The 16051-nt window shown below is 37.0% G+C and overlaps 1 protein-coding gene across 1 annotated transcript in view; it reads right to left on the bottom strand.

The window, feature by feature from the left end:
- SFR6 (sensitive to freezing 6) overlaps nt 1-6852 on the bottom strand; it is a 72730-nt gene extending 65878 nt beyond the window's left edge. Inside the window, exons 1-3 of the mRNA XM_089168727.1 lie at nt 5820-6852; nt 5257-5325; nt 4831-4919 (exon numbers count right to left, since the gene is read on the bottom strand). Coding sequence (XP_089024853.1) covers nt 4831-4919; nt 5257-5325; nt 5820-6061 — 400 coding nt within the window. The 5' untranslated portion in view covers nt 6062-6852. The remainder of the gene's footprint in view (nt 1-4830; nt 4920-5256; nt 5326-5819) is intronic.
- Nucleotides 6853-16051: the final 9199 nt, after the last annotated feature.

Below are 16051 nucleotides of genomic sequence, written 5' to 3'. Positions count from 1 at the left end.
CGGCCAAAGAGCAATAGGTTTAATGGGATTTTAGAAGTCATATTTCAGAGGGATTAGAAGTACTGCATCTTCGTGTTTCAGAGGGTTACCTAGCTTCGATGGCGATGGCGATGATGGGTGAAGCCAATGGCTGAAGATGACGATGGCGGCGATGGCGGAAGACGATGGTAGGGATGGTGAAAGAGAGAAGGCGAAAAAATTAAAAACCCTTCTTAGTATGCTCTCTCGTCTTCCCTCTTTTACTCTCTTCAACAGTCGCTAACACCAGAACTGAGGTCGCAACCGATACAAGGTTGCCGTCGATGCAGATGAAGGCAGGAGAAGGAGCTAGAAGCAAAGTCGGAAGACGATGGCGATGTATAGTTCGATGGTGAAGAAAAAGAAAAAAAGCGATGGCTTCTAGAGAGACGTCTCGGCGATGGAGGTAGGTTTCCCTCAGCGAGAATTTTGTTTTTCTTTTCTTCCCTAATCAAACTTAGGCTCTGATGCCATTTTGAGAAACACGACATCTGTAGAATGGCTCAATTGATCCGTGTGATCACAAGCCATTTATTTACAATAACTTGGAAATAACACTATTACATACATACCCCTACTTGGGTAATAGAAATTTACATAAACAAAAACTCTAATATGGTTGAACTCATAGTAGGACTGAACTCTTAGTAGGACTCAACCCACATATAGCATGAAACTGCTGTCTAGACTTCTTGTTGAGCATACGAATCTGAACCTCTTTATAGGTTCAAACTTCAAAGTGGCTCAGTCTGCACCCGATATATCACACTTTTTGTGTGCAAACACGTGTATACCTTTTGCAACAACACAGTACCTAACTGGCATTGAAGTCGTGCATGTCCCACATATGCTAATTTTTTTTCCAGTAAAAATGCCTCAGCTGTAAGAAGTTGCCTGACTTCTTTGATGAGAATTAGGGAAATGCACTCTGAAGCTACTACCTGTTAACCAAGCTCTTCCACCGTCAGTCCAAAATAAGATTATTTTCTTCCTTCCAATGTCAGTCCAGAATCAAAGATCATTTCCAAAAAAATTCTTCCTCTTCCATTGTAAACCCAATTTTAAGGAATATATCTTGAAGACGAGCATTATCTTCTTCGAATCCAACAATCTTTCTTTAGCAGAAAGAAAAATTCTTATCCAATCGGTTCTCAAAGCAATTCCTACACACTTTTTATCCCTCATAAATTCAGTAGGCTGATTGACTCTCTGTCTTAACTTTTGGAATGGAAATTAGGACCCTAATAACAAGAAACTTTGTCTTATCAGCTGGATTAAGGTTCAAGATCCCCCCATCCTCGCCAAAGTTCTAGGTTCAGAAAACACTAAAACCCCATAATAAAGCTCTCCTCTTAATCAACGCTGGAAACTTAAAACAATCCAAAATCTTTTGGGCTAGGGTTCTTACTGCTAGGTATTTTTTTAAAAGATCCTGACAAGAACCCAAAAACTAATGGGTCTTGGTGTAGGAACAGCTTTAAGGCTATCCACAGTTGGATATCTTGCTCTCGAGGGCAATCTCGCCCTTCAAAAAAACACAAGAACTTGCTTGAGTTGGCGAGATCTCAATCAATATATTGTAAATCTCAGGGGTCCAACTTGAGGACCTATCTCTGGGGGTTTTAGGGGTTAGGTTAGACTGAAACTTCGCAATTAGCCTATTATAGCCTTCTAAACACATTGGTGGCCTTAGATTTGTGAGAAGACGATCATGTGTATGAGTTCCAACTCGACCCTAAGTTTGAAACTAAAATGTTATATGAATGAACATGCAATGTTATAAAATGCAAAATATAGAACCATTAATTGATATAAATGAAAACCAAGTGATAAGATACATCAAATAACTTAAATTGTTCAGAATTCCATCCATATCATTCTCGACTCTCGAGAATAAAATAGTACAAGCATCATAAATTCATAAATAATAACTTCATAACAGAACAAGGTGAGATAAAATCAATCAAATCCCACTCATAATCCATACACAAAGACACTCTAGAACATGTATTTGGGAAAAAAATTCACCTTGCTTGAAGAACACATACAAATGGCCTTGATTAATGTTGTTTTGTTGATGTAGATGTGCTAAAGAGTCCTTAGGAGTGTTGCAGGTGAAGAACCAGCGAAATTCAAGCAAATCATCCGGCCAAAATCCAAGTTTTCTTGTTGTTGAGATATGAGGCGAGAGAAGTGAAACAGAGGCGAGAAAAGTGAGAGAGAGTCAAGACGATACTAGAATCTTGTCTCGACTTGAGTGAGAAGGGGTAATATTGGGGTGGGTTCGACCGAGATCTCTCGTTAAATCAAGATCTCGGTTAAGTTGGGGTAAAATCCGGGTCTTGGACCGTGGTCTCGCCTCGAGGGGCTGGAAAAGCGAGATCTTGGGAGATCTCCTACCATAAGGCTATCTTAGTTAGCTTGACAAAGATGGTTTCAATTCTGTCGCCAATGAGTCTACCTTTTCCTAGACCAACCACTGGAGTCATCAAATCCAATTAATTGTTAACTCCCATCTTCAACCTCAGGCAATAGGATGATCTTAGGGTTTCTCTATTTGCCATAAAATATTCTTGGAATTTTGCCAACTACCTACCTTTTCATCTCTTTGTTATCGAACCCACATTAATTATGTTCATCTACTTCTTTCAGTATTCATCTACTTCTTCCACTGAAAGTTCTTCAACTAAAATTGCTGCTTAAGAGATAACTAAAGCTCTAGTTACTAAAGATTCATACAAATTTTCTACCTGGTGGAAATTTATATGGAAACTTCATATGCATCCAAATTTTAAAATATATTTCTGGCATGTCTGAAATGCAAGATTAACCACTAAGGCAACCTCGTCAAAATGCATTCTGATTGATCCTCTACTGTGTTATGTGGACACTCTGATAAGTCCATCTGGCACATTTTTCTTTCCCATGAATGATGCAAGTGCATTTGCGTTGCTCAGCCTTTGGGATTGAGAACTGCAGTTCTGTCCCACAGCTAGATGCTTCACTTTTGCATTGGCATCTCCGCAGCTTCTAGCATAAATTATGGGACACAAAGCTTCAAGCTTGGCTCTTCTCAATGTTTATTGTTCCATTTTTTCAATTTGGCATCTTATAACAAATGTCTGCATAAGTCTCCAAAACATCGTCTACTGTTGGTCAATTATCATATCCATAAATGCTTAATCAGAACTCACATTTCCCAGCCCACCTACTTACCACCTGAAGTAATGAACCAGATAGGGAGTCCTGACCTTCTCATGTTTTCTACCGTAAACCTCCCAAAATTTCTCCTTCCCCATATTAATTTACAGAGGAACTTTTACGTCTAAAATGAAAAAAGAAAGTTGGATGGATGTACAGTCTTCTGTTGAATGGTTTATTGGTGTCACAGCTACATAAATTTTGGGGAATTTGGTTGGTGGAACCATGCATTTCAAGTATTGCCAAAGTTTAGATCCAACGGCCTAAAGCTGAAAATCAAAGAAATTTAGCAATATTCTTGATCTACTGCCTAAACGGCTAAACCTAGCTATAGTTCTGGCGTTGGAAGCTGGTTCCAACTGTTTTGAACTCAGTACAACAAATGAATGTATCTTCTTTATCTAATATCAGTGATCCTAAACTCCAAACTCCAACAATTGTCCTCTGACCTGGTTAACCAACTTTTGTCACAATGAACTGCAGATATCTTCAATAACTGTAACTAATGAAACTCCTTTGAAGTAATATATTTCTTTATTCCCACTAAATAAATAAATAAATAAAAGAGAAATGTGGTTGCAATTTAAATTGTGCCTACAGTATAAATCACAACCTTCATTGCACTATTGATTCATTCCCATTAACTCTTCAAGGATATTGGATTTCCTATGGATATCCAGCATATCCAACTACATCATCACCAAACAAATCCAGTGATCATGCACGCCCATTTCAGTCAAGAAATTATCAACACATGTTCTAAAAGCAATTCATTCAGAATTTGAGAGAAAACCATCTCAAAGACCATATAGCCCGGTACCCGCTCATTAAATTATTTAAAGCAAATTCAGTTTGCATCAAGCTCAACTATTGGTGCCTAAATAATATATGATCTTCAGAAAAGAGTGAGTTAAATCTTTAATGTGATATCAAAAAATGTAAAACATGTTAGCACTATATTAAGTATTGACCGATTCTTCCCTACATTAATTAGGAACAATTGATCAGTCAACTATTGGATACTCAAATGGACTGGTAAATACTACGATGCAATCTACGTCCCAATCCTTAAATCCTTGACATCTTGGGGACAAAAGACTCCAAACAGATATCCAATTTGCCAATGAGAACTCCAGTACCCGTCGGAAATAGTGAGAACAAAGCCTCCCAAGAATACCATTTCACTTGACTCACAGTCCACTAAATGTTAAGAAAGATGCAAAATAATTGGGCTCATCCCTTGCTTGTGTTGTAGTAGGGCCTGAGAATTAAAGGAAGTCCATAACTGAAAGACCTAACCCAACCTAGATCTCGTCTTGCTTGCTGGGAAAGAGGAAGCTTCCGGACCACCTTTTCCAGCCAGATAGTGAGCGATCACTCAGCACTCACCCAGCAGAAATAAAATTTCGAGTGAACGACTATGTGGTAGAAAAGGTGAGCCCATCAATCACAAAGAAATCAATAAAAAATATTCACATTTGGTTAATGTAAAGTTGATTATGTCAAGCTTGATATCAACTTTCCTCAGACAGAACAAAGAATAACCATAATAATAATAAGAATAATAATAAGCAATGATATAGAACCAGAACACACTGGCCGCATCAGTACCTGCTACGACATTGAACACTGCACATTCAGTTGGTCGTTCTGGATTCACAATATGTATGGGGATCCAAAATGGTGGATTTGCATTGGAACTACAACAGCACAAAAACAGGGGTCAGGGAGAGAGTAACTGCAATCAGTTGTTTGAACTAAAAATTGTCAGAACGGCTAAGAATCGCATGTTCTTTAATTACGGATATTTGATTTGCATCCAAATCAGTGTGGTCTTTGAACACAAGCCCACAGCGAAAGTTCTTTTTAAAATATCGCCATAAATAAGTCATCTAATATAGTTTAAAACATTTTAGACAAAGGGAGGGGGGTTGGCCGGGGAGAACGTGTAAACATAACCCTACCAACAATTAGCAAATGCTATCAAAATATTCCGTCCTTTCTCAAGAAACTAATTCAAGCTAACAACTTCCATACCTTGGAATTCTTGCACAAGTCTCTGATGCACATGCTATAGCATTCAGTTTACCGCACCAGGCAACTGAGCTGCCAAACAAAGATGAGGGGTAATAACCAGGTTAGCACCATAAACATTGACTCTCATCTATTTTTATTTTTTTTTGGTAAACACATTGACTCTTATCTAAGTAGAGAGGAAAACCATCCGGATAACAATCACTATCACCAAACCCAATCACCCTGCAACTGAAAAGCACTGAAAGGCTACCAAACAAAACTATCAGCTTCCCATTATCTATCAATGGTTGAGAAGGAATCTTGCACTAAGGAAGTCTTCAATTTAAAGTTTTCTTTCATTACATCAATTGCCAAAATCCCATAAAAGCCATAAGAGAAGGGGTCCTATTGAATTACAACCACAATGTGAAAAACAAGAAAGTACTCAGACAGAGCTCCAGCAAATTAAACTCCATAACTGACCGAAATTCATCATTTCAAATTCTAGTTCAGCCGAAACCAAGACATTCCCAATATTCGAAATTCCCAGAGCCAAAATTAAAAACTAAAAATAAAAAACCAACCTGAACTTCCGGCAGAGCTCGGGGACACTCATCTTATGCCGCAAATTCGAGCGAGGCTGCTTGAGTCTGATACGAAAAACAGTTGCCGGAGTTGCGGGCTCCTCTTCCATGTGATCTTCCTTCTTGTCAACAGTCTCAACTTCAACGTCGGCAGCTTCAACTCTCTCAGAAACCCTAGTAGCCTCGAGCCCGGTATCAGCGGGCCCGTCTTCAGAATCTTTTACACCAGAGACGGTACTCATTTCAACAGACGAAAACCCTAATTAATACTATGTGGGTGAGAGAGAGAGAGAGAGAGAGAAGGTGAAAGCGAGAGGTGCTGGAAAGTCGTAGTTGAATGCGACAGGTATCACAGGGGAGAGATCGATGGTGGGCTAGTGGGGTTAGTGTGCAATGGATTCTCCTAATTTCTGAGATTGAACTTTAGGGTTTGCGTGTTGGGCAGACCTGGAGACAAGAGTGAGATTCCATGTGTTGGGATTCTTAATTCCATTTGGAGATTTGCCTTTCAAAGCGTCAAACGTATGTTTTTTGGAGCTTCTAGAATTCCCTTTGAATCCAATTGGCTGGCTATCTAAAGGGAGACTTTTACAAAATCAAAAGCAGAGAAAAATACTAAAGAGAAAGACGTCAGCGCAGAAATCGTAGCCATGAGCTGAAGAGTTGAAGTTGAAGCTCCGTTGGAATTTGATAATGGTTGGTGACTTGGCGTTGAAGAAAGAAAACGAGTAGAAACTGGCAACCCAGGCAGAAAGTAGGAAGCATGTGGCGCCAGTGGCCTGTTGAGTTCCACTGTTCTGAGGATTTGCAGACAAACGAATAGAGAAAAATATTGTTTTCCTATTTTCTTATTTTTATCACAAAAAATTGAGAATTGAGAATGAAGCTCTTGATTTTATTTTACCCGAAAATAAAAGGCAAAAGCTAAGCGCTTGATACAGACGGTCATTTTCACGCTAACAAAAACAGGAACGCTACCTTGTAAGTTTGAAACCCAAAAAGATTTTCCTTTTCTAATCTCAAGAACATTGGATTTCAATTGGAAAACACCAACATCTTACGGTACAGGGTTAATTATCTTCCTTTATAAAAAAATAACCAGCTTCATTTCTACCAAAAAAAAAAAAAAAGTAACCAGCTTCAGAAAACGCACTACAGCTTGCTGCACCCACTGTCACACGGTGCGACAGTCACATCATTAGGGTGTAAATTTAGGAAATTGCTAAATGTACGGACTGTCAAGCCGAATTTCGAATAGTCGGATTCAAAATTTCGATCGAGATTTCGATATCGACTATTGAATATCAAGGATCGAGATCGATCAAGCGACCGAAATTGTTTTACTTGACAGTCCTACACATTAAATGCATAAGATTGAAGCAACGTCCATAAATTTGGTCTTCACCGCCCAAACCCGCCCAAGTCCATTAAAAGTTTAGGCTGGTTTTTTCAACCTTAAGAGTGGGTTAAGGTTCAAGGTGTGGCTGAGTTAGGGTCAAGGCCTTGGCCTAGCCTAAACTGACCTTGGCTCTAACCCGGAGCTGATTAATGATTTATGGTGAATGAGGTGGCTAATGCATCTTTTTTACATTAAACTTTTAACTTTGAGATATAATTGATTAGGTTGTATTTAATAGATGTTGATGTTTTGATTTTAATCATCTAGGTTGGTGAAAATTTTGGATGTTAAGGTTGTTACCTTTTACTTTTAAGGTTTCAAATCTTGAACTTTTGAAATGGTATATTTTCATTGTTCTTTTTAATGCAATGTTAACTAGGGTCAATCAAGGACAACACGGTTAATCAAGGCCAATCAAAGCCAACTCGATCCACCTGGTCAAGTTCACTTAGGGCGGGCATGGGTTAGGCTGAACCCTATAAGGTAGGGCATGGGTTGAAACTTTTTAATCTTGAATCACTGTTAGGATGGGCCTAGGCTTATCTAAAGGGTCTCAGGGTTGGGGTTGGGTTTGAGGAAAATTAGTCATATTTACCCCTAGCATCAAGGTTGCTCAAAATACAACCAAGCCTATAAAAGATGCTAGAATCCAATTGTCCCAATGGATCATTTCACACAACCTAATATTATTAACACCAGAATTCGCATATGGCATATAAGAAGGTATCATTCATATAACCCAAGGGGGTTCGCTCATTTGGTAAAAACCAATGCTTCATAGTATGACATCAAAAGTTCGAATCTTCTTGGGAATAGAGGTGAAGCCCCATATGTATATAGCTAGTTACCCCCCTTATTGGCATGTCTGATGGTCATTCAATCATGATAAACTTTAAGATCTCATATGGAGTTCTACTCCAATACATTCCATTGGTCTAACCCAATGTAAGATCTACATAAGTGGACGGCATTCCCTTATTCCATAACATAGTTATTTTATGAAATTAAGATGATCAATGTTGTCGTATTAAATACGTTTAAATTTACAAGGAGGACACATACTTAGGTGTGTAGATAACTCCAACTTATGAAAAATTGAACATTTCTATGTAATTTACAATACTTTATCATGATTGTTATGGTAATGACATCTCGTGTATCTATTATATTTTGACCCGAATTCTAGTACCTGACTTTGAAGATAGAACTGCACCAACATATTTTAGTAGACAACCAAAATGACCCAGTTGGAGAACTGAGAAGCCATTGAGCCATATGAGCGAAAGAAAAATGATGATGTTAAGCAAAAGGGGTTTATTGTGTGGTCATAGTACAAGAAAGATGGAGTGTTGTGAGCATTATGTGTTTGGGAGGCAGAAAATACTCACTTTCAATACTGCTATTCACAGGACTAGAGGAACTCTGGTCTACATCCATTCAAATATGTGGGGCCATCCAAGGTTCTTTCAAAGTGTACCAAGTGTCGGTATTTACTTACCCTTATTGGCGATTATTCTAGGAAGGTCTGCATCTACTTCTTAAAGCATACAAACAGAGTCTTTGTTACTTTCAAGTAATGGAAGATTTTGATTGAAAAGCAGACTTGAAAGCAAATTAGAAGATTAAGAATAGAGAACGGACTAAAATTATGTGAAAGATGATTCAATGAGTTTCGTGCGAATGAAGAAATTGCAAGACACCATCCATACAATTGTAAAGACACATAGGCATAAAAGAATTGCAAAGCATATGAACAAAACCTTGTTCAAGAATGCTAGGTGCATGTTATCAAATGCAGGAGTGGGCAAGGAGTTTTGAGTGGAAGTAGTAAACACAACAGCATTATTGGTGATAGGCCAACCTGCACAGTTATTCATGAGTGCAAAACTCCATTAGAGGTTTGGTTGGGCAAACCTACTAATTACAGTAATTAATTTAAAGATTTTTGGATGACGTGCTGATGCACATGTGAATGATGGAAAGTCGAAACATAGGGATAAGAAGTGTATTTTCATTGGGTATGGATTTGGAGTTAAGAGACTCACGTTATGGTGTTCTGAACTGAAAAATCCTAAGTTTATCATTAGTAGCATTGTAACTTTTGATGAGTCTGCTATGTTAAACCCTATAAAGGAAACCCATGTTCATAGTGATGAAAGTCAAAAAAAATATGGGGAGAGGTAGAGTTCGAAGTGGATGATCCATCTTTAAAAAAAGCACAATCAATTTCAGTTTAACCACCCACTCTCACTAAGGAAGAATGTGCTACAAGAAACCAAAAAGAAGAAGAGTACAACATTGCTAGGAGTAGATCAGGGAGGATCATTGTGTGACATAAAAAATATGGGCATGCTGAAATTGTTGCTTGCACGTTATTAGTTGCAAATAATTGACAGCGGTGAGCATGCAATATATTCATAAGCTAGCTTCTTCAACTGATTATTCAAATTGGCTATGAATGAGGAGGCTGAGTCTCTTCATAAAAAGTAGATACGGGAGATTGTTAAGCTCCCTATAGAGAAAAAAATTATTGGTTGCAAATGGATATACAAAAAGTAAGAATCCACCACACTTGTTGGAGATCCTAGATATAAAGCACAATTGATTGCAAAAAGCTACAATCAGGTATAGGGTGTTGACTTTAGTGATGTACTTCTAAATGTTATTAAGCATAGTTCCATTCGTTCATTGTTTGCTTTAGTTGATATGCATAATTTGGAGTTGATACTTCTAAATATTATTAAACATAGTTCTATTTGTTCATTGTTTGCTTTAGTTGATATGCATAATTTGGAGTTAAAGCATTTCGATATTAAAACTGCATTATTGCATGATGAACTAAAAGAAGAGACTTATATGCATCAACCTAAGGATTTTGTCGTAGAATGAAAAGAGGATCAAATTCGCTTGTTGAAAAATTCTTTGTGGTTTGAACCAATCTCTTAGGTAGTGGTTAAGAGGTTTAATACTGTTATGGCTACTTTGGGATACTATAAATTTTTTCACATGCAGATGCACGTGGTCCAAATGCGATTTAAGAAAAATATGTGTTATTTAGTAGTGCTAAATTTCATTGGTTTGGGTTGAGAAAGTGCTTCAGGTTATTAAGTCAAAGGAAGTTAGAAAATAGTTAGCATAAAGTAACATTAATGAAACATCATCTTCTATAAATTCCGACACGTGACTTTTATTTTATTTTGAATACATTAATTCGATTGTCAGCTCAAAGGAGCAAGGGTTAATGTAAACAAAAGTCAGCATGAATTCTATTTTATGGTTCATGCTATATTCTAGATGAGGCCAGCCTTCTTTTTAGCATATTGTTTAGACACAACTTTCCTAGTTGGTAGATCTTTCATATTAAGGAGCCTTATTCAACATTCCTACTTTGCTTTGGGGGCTTGTTGATGTGCTTCTTGCAGATTTTTCCTTGAATTTCCTATTTAACACATTGCCTACAAGTTCTGGTTCCTTCTTTTTTAATCCCACATGATAATGACAGAGTAATGAAAAGTGTGTGGTATTCAAATGGGGAGGAGTTTAGTATAAGTAGTTGCCTACCTGTAATGATGATATTGGATTGTCAATTAGGCCTCTTATTGTAACATGCTCTGCGTTTTTGAATTTGAGGTAGTGGCGATGCTGGGAGATGTAGCCTTCTGCTCATGTGATGTTTGACACATGTATGGTTTAAGGCAGTTAGATTCAGTGAGTTCGTAGCTTTTATGTATTTGTTGTTGTTTAGGGAATTCACCCCCATTGCTTTAAGTCCTTTCTCTCTTGGATGGAAGAGTCTATTTGGACGGTAGACATAGCTGTTTATGCTAATGAAAGAAAGTTAAGATTGGTTAATCACTTCCAACAAAAAATTTTAGAAGTGTGCATCGATGGTAACATGTTATTCATGTGGGTTTCTAGTTACCTTAAAAGGTTGACGGGATTACTGATGTGATTGCCACCACTAGCTTGTTTGGCAATATATCCAAATTGTTGGCCTATGTTGGTGGCGTAGTCTCCCAATAGCATCATAAGCTTAGGTTCTAAGCTGTTGAATAAAAAATGTGTAGATTTTACTACTAGTTGTTTAACCCCAAATAACTGAGAGTTTCCTAACATGCTGTTGAATTTGGTTCACACTTGAACTTGTCAATCTATTTTAAATGTGTTGCTCGAACTTGCATTTGTTTTTATTGTGACTTTGTTTGGCTCCCATAAGCAGCCCAATAACATCTGCCAAATAGATGTTAACTTTTAAATAATTTAGGAGAAGTTGTTGGGATTTCAGTGGTTTGGGCAATAGCTTGGAAGTATCATTTCTCATCGAACACCCTGTATTGCCCCATGGCATTGTTGATTTCATTCAAGTCAGTGAAAATGTAGTTGATGTTGTATGTGGGGTAGTTGCCTTTCTCTTTCTCAATGGTATTTTATTTGTTCAGAGCCAACTCATACTTCTCATGCACGTTCTTGTACTTCAGATTTATGCTCTTTACAACATCATTCGATATAGCCTATGTCTTCCCTTCTGTTAGTGTCATCGTGAACTTATCGACTAGTTCATTGAATAATATTGCCTATATTTTGATACCCTGTGATTGGCAACTTGATGTTCTTAGAGCTAGGAGTTTTAGGATGTAAAAGAATAGTAAATAGAAAAATGAATAGAAGTATATGATTGTTGATCATTTATGGGGGATGATAGGTTTTAGGAGTACTCACAAGTTGTATGGTCGTTAACCTAATGTACATACAATGAAAATGTTCTTTATGTTACCACTCAAAACTACGGATGGTACTAAGATGAGATTTATGTTTTGTGCTTATTCCTCTACCTATTGTAATACTAAAAACCAACTTTAAGAATAAGGAATAGAGGAGTAAATACTTTGCTAAATAGAAAATCCAAACAACCCAGATTTTGTAACTATTGGGTAATAATAGCAAGTAGCCAAATATGAACAAAGTTGGGAAAAATTATAATGTTTTCCCCATGAAGCTCTCTAGAAATAGAAACTTAGATTATAGTTTCTACATAATAGCACCTTGCATAAGAAACAAACTAATAAAGTGGAATCATAATTTAAGGGTAAGGGTAAGGGTGGATGGGGGGAGATATTAGCAACTAAAAAACTAGGGTGGAAAGTAGGTTTATAAAATAGGAACATGGACAAGTGATGTAGCCTTAAAATTGGGCGAATTATACAGACCCCCTAAATCTACAATCAATTAATGTAGCCTTAAAATTGGGCAAATTAAACAGACCCCCTTAATCTACAATCAATTAATTACATCTACTACCCCTGAAAATAAATCAATTACAAATACCCCCTTACCGTTAAGTAGTAAAGTTAAATGATGACATTAACAGTAAGGGGGTATTTGTAATTGATTTTTTTAAGGGCAAAAATGTAATTGATTGCAAATCTAATGTGATAACCTCACTCGTAAAATAGTGAAAGGCATCACAATTCAACAAGCATCTAGGCTGCATTAAATTTTCAGTTAACTCAATCATTGCATTCGTTCATGAAAGATCATTCAAGAACCAAAATTAATCAATATATATCATGCTGAATTCATTGACAAAAAGGTTGTATTGTAGTAAGACTAAAGAACACATGATAAGTACATCTCAAAATTCAAGTTTAGGTATTACTATCATCCAAACACAACACAAGTTTAGCCCATAATAGACATTAAAAACACAGCAGTAGTTATAGTTAACATTCAGGTAGAAGATGAGAAGATAAATTTATAAAAATGAAAAGAACTAAAGCTTCAATGCTTCCACAAGAGCTCCAGCCTTCTTCTTGCTTCAGATCAACTTCTCCAGCAGCCTTCCCTTGCTTCCGCAATGAGTCCAGCTCTGGTTCTTCCTCTCCTTGCTTTAGCCGTGTCCTCTATTCCCTTCCTTAGCCATGTGTTGCTATGTCCCTCTCTCCTCTTTCTCCTCCTTTCCTCCACGTTTTTGCCTCCTTTTCCTTTCTTTGTACCCTTCTTTTCCCCCAAAGTCCTAGGTTAAAATTGGCTCGTAGGATTAGAACCTTTTCTTTTGATATCAACGGCTGAGATCTTTCATGGAATGACAAGAAGAAAGTCCATTAAGTTGGCCCTTTTTGGTCATTTCCACTTGAACTGGATCTAAAAATATTCTGCTCCGTATTGCTGCAGTAAACTTCACAGCAAAGTTAGAGGACATCTTCTTCTCCTATTATGGCTCTTTACCTACATTTTTCAAGAGAAAGAGAAACAATCAAATTCATCCACAAATCTGAAGAAAAATTCATGTAAGAGTGACAATAGTGAACTAAACAAGATGCAACATGTTAAGACTAAATAAGACAACATCTAATAAATACTATCACTAAAACAAAAACAAAATACTCCTAAATCAAGCCATCTCAAGTATAAAGTTACCAATCTTAACTCTATTTCATAGAGTTATCACTATTATTCCGCACTTTGAGTATTTGAGTTATTTCTGCACACTTTTACTCTGATTATTTTGGTATCACTTCCGTACTCTGATATTGTTATGAGATCCTATTGAGATCCATACATTGATTATTTTTTTAATTACATAAATACAATGATTATTTATTGCTCATGATTGTATTATTGTGTTATGTGGGAGGAGGATTGTTGAGACTTGATTTTCGGAGCTGTGGATTACACCTCTAGGTATTGTAGTTAGAGTACCGACTGAGGGAATGTGACATTTTAGTAATCAGAATCTTGGGTTCAATTCAAAAACTTAGTGGAATGGCAAATTCATTGGGTTGCATTGCTGTTAGAGTGGTTTACGGTGGATTGTGATGTTTTTGTGATAGGCCACATTGGTGGGTATGGTGCAATTTGTCTAGATTCCTTTTTTTTTTTTTTGGGGGGGGGGGGGTTTGAATAGCTTTAGGTGGGATAATCTCTAGTGATGTGGTGGTAATGGTTTTGTCAGCCATTTAGAAAAGAATGTGGTGTGTTGTAGCGTTGGCTTTGAAGTGTGTTTTGGTGCGTTCAGATTTGCAGCTGGCAGTGCAAATTATCATAGGACTAATTGTTATAGCACAAGTACCAATGGGGCTAGTTTAAGACATGTTGGTGTTGCATGCTTCATATTCTTGTGTGTTTAGGCATCATAATAGGGGGCTAATTTTGCAGCAGATTACTTGGTGGATCTTTTATGTGGCTGAGGTGGGTTTTTTTGCCCAAGATCTCCCAAAGGATCTTCACGAATTAGAGCGAAAGGACTTTGAGGGAATTTATTATTATCATATTAAACCTTATTATATTTTACCAGTAATTAATATATCAACCATCCACACCCTTTTTTTGAAAGAAATAAATATGGACTTTTTTTTTGTTAGAAAATTTAAATCATTGCACTAATCAAAAGAGGAGGGGGGAAATCCCTCATACTATGAAGAGAAGGATTCAAAATGAAGGGTGGAGGGTTTTACAAGACCTTGGACGTCCTAAGCTTGGACGCCCCAACATCCAATAAATCTGCAAAAACATTCTCAGTCCTACTAACATGCCTAAACAACATAGAGAAAACCCCATTAGACGAGACCATAATATCCCTAACAACTTTCTTTGTCTCCCAATTTAGGGCTGCTGCTCAACCATGTAGTCTTAAAACTAGATTAAGCCAATTTGAATTAAGGACTAAGTTCTTAACATTTAATGCCATGGCCAACTGAATAGCATCACGACATGCTTCCGCCTCCGTTGCACTTGTTAAGAAACCATAGCACTGTTAGACCTTCTAGGGTTTTCCTCAAAACCCTAATCAATAATAAAATCATGCAAGAAGTAGAATATGATATTAAATTTATGAAGTATTGGACATACCTTACACCAGACATATATTGAAGAAGATTGATGCAAACTTTGAATGCCAAATCTGCAGAGTGACGAAGCCTTCTCCAATCTCCTCGTCTTTCTACCGTACCTCTTTATTGTGGAGAGATAAGAGAACAAAAGAACTTAAGGGATTGGAGGGACCCCATCATAGCTATTTATAATAGTAATCCCAAACCCTAGTCCACTTCCACTATGGATCGGTTTGGCCCATCTCAAACCTAATGACAGTGCATCGGCCTAATTTGTTGAGACCCCCATCAATTATTAACCCCAATAATTAATCCAAGCCCATATATTGTCTAGGATAAACCTAACAATCTCCCACTTGGGCTAGATTAATTACTCTGTTACGGTAAATTGATGTGGCCATGGAATCTCAATCACAAAAGTCTATAATTAATCCTTGATCCAGTTAACAAGTTCACTAATGTCGAACAATAGTAAAATATATGTCTCGTCATACGACATATGTTTTTCTATTAGTCACAACAGAAGTTTACTCACTAACTAAACCGAAATGAAATGAACAAGGAATATTCAACAATTGTGATCACATAAACGACGTTATTCATTGTCGATCTTTTGTCATATCCTTGAATATTGTCATATTCATGGGTTGCCTTGAACACCGTCACATTCAAGGCCAACACACATTTAGGCCCAAGGCCATAGTCAATAGTCAATCTATCAATTATGACTAAAGCCATACTTGGACAATGGTAAAATTACCATTTTCGATACATCATAACAACAAAGAACAATTAAATGCATCATGCATTAAAACATCCATAAGAAAAATAATTCGTTCATCATATATATATACATAATCATCAATGTCAATTCATTAACTCCCACTGAGTTCTCCCACTAAACAAGCATAAATTTAATCAAGAACAAATTATAAGATCAATCAACCTGCCAAATAACAATGACATGAGTGCATAAATTCAATGATCAAAATATAAGAACTACT

This window comes from Hakea prostrata, chromosome 9 (genome assembly GCF_041222555.1).
Source record: "Hakea prostrata isolate BN-2017 chromosome 9, UWA_Hpros_2, whole genome shotgun sequence".
Taxonomy (NCBI): Eukaryota; Viridiplantae; Streptophyta; class Magnoliopsida; order Proteales; family Proteaceae; genus Hakea; species Hakea prostrata.
Note: the sequence above shows the minus strand (reverse complement) of the source record. Positions and strands in the feature narration are given on the sequence as shown.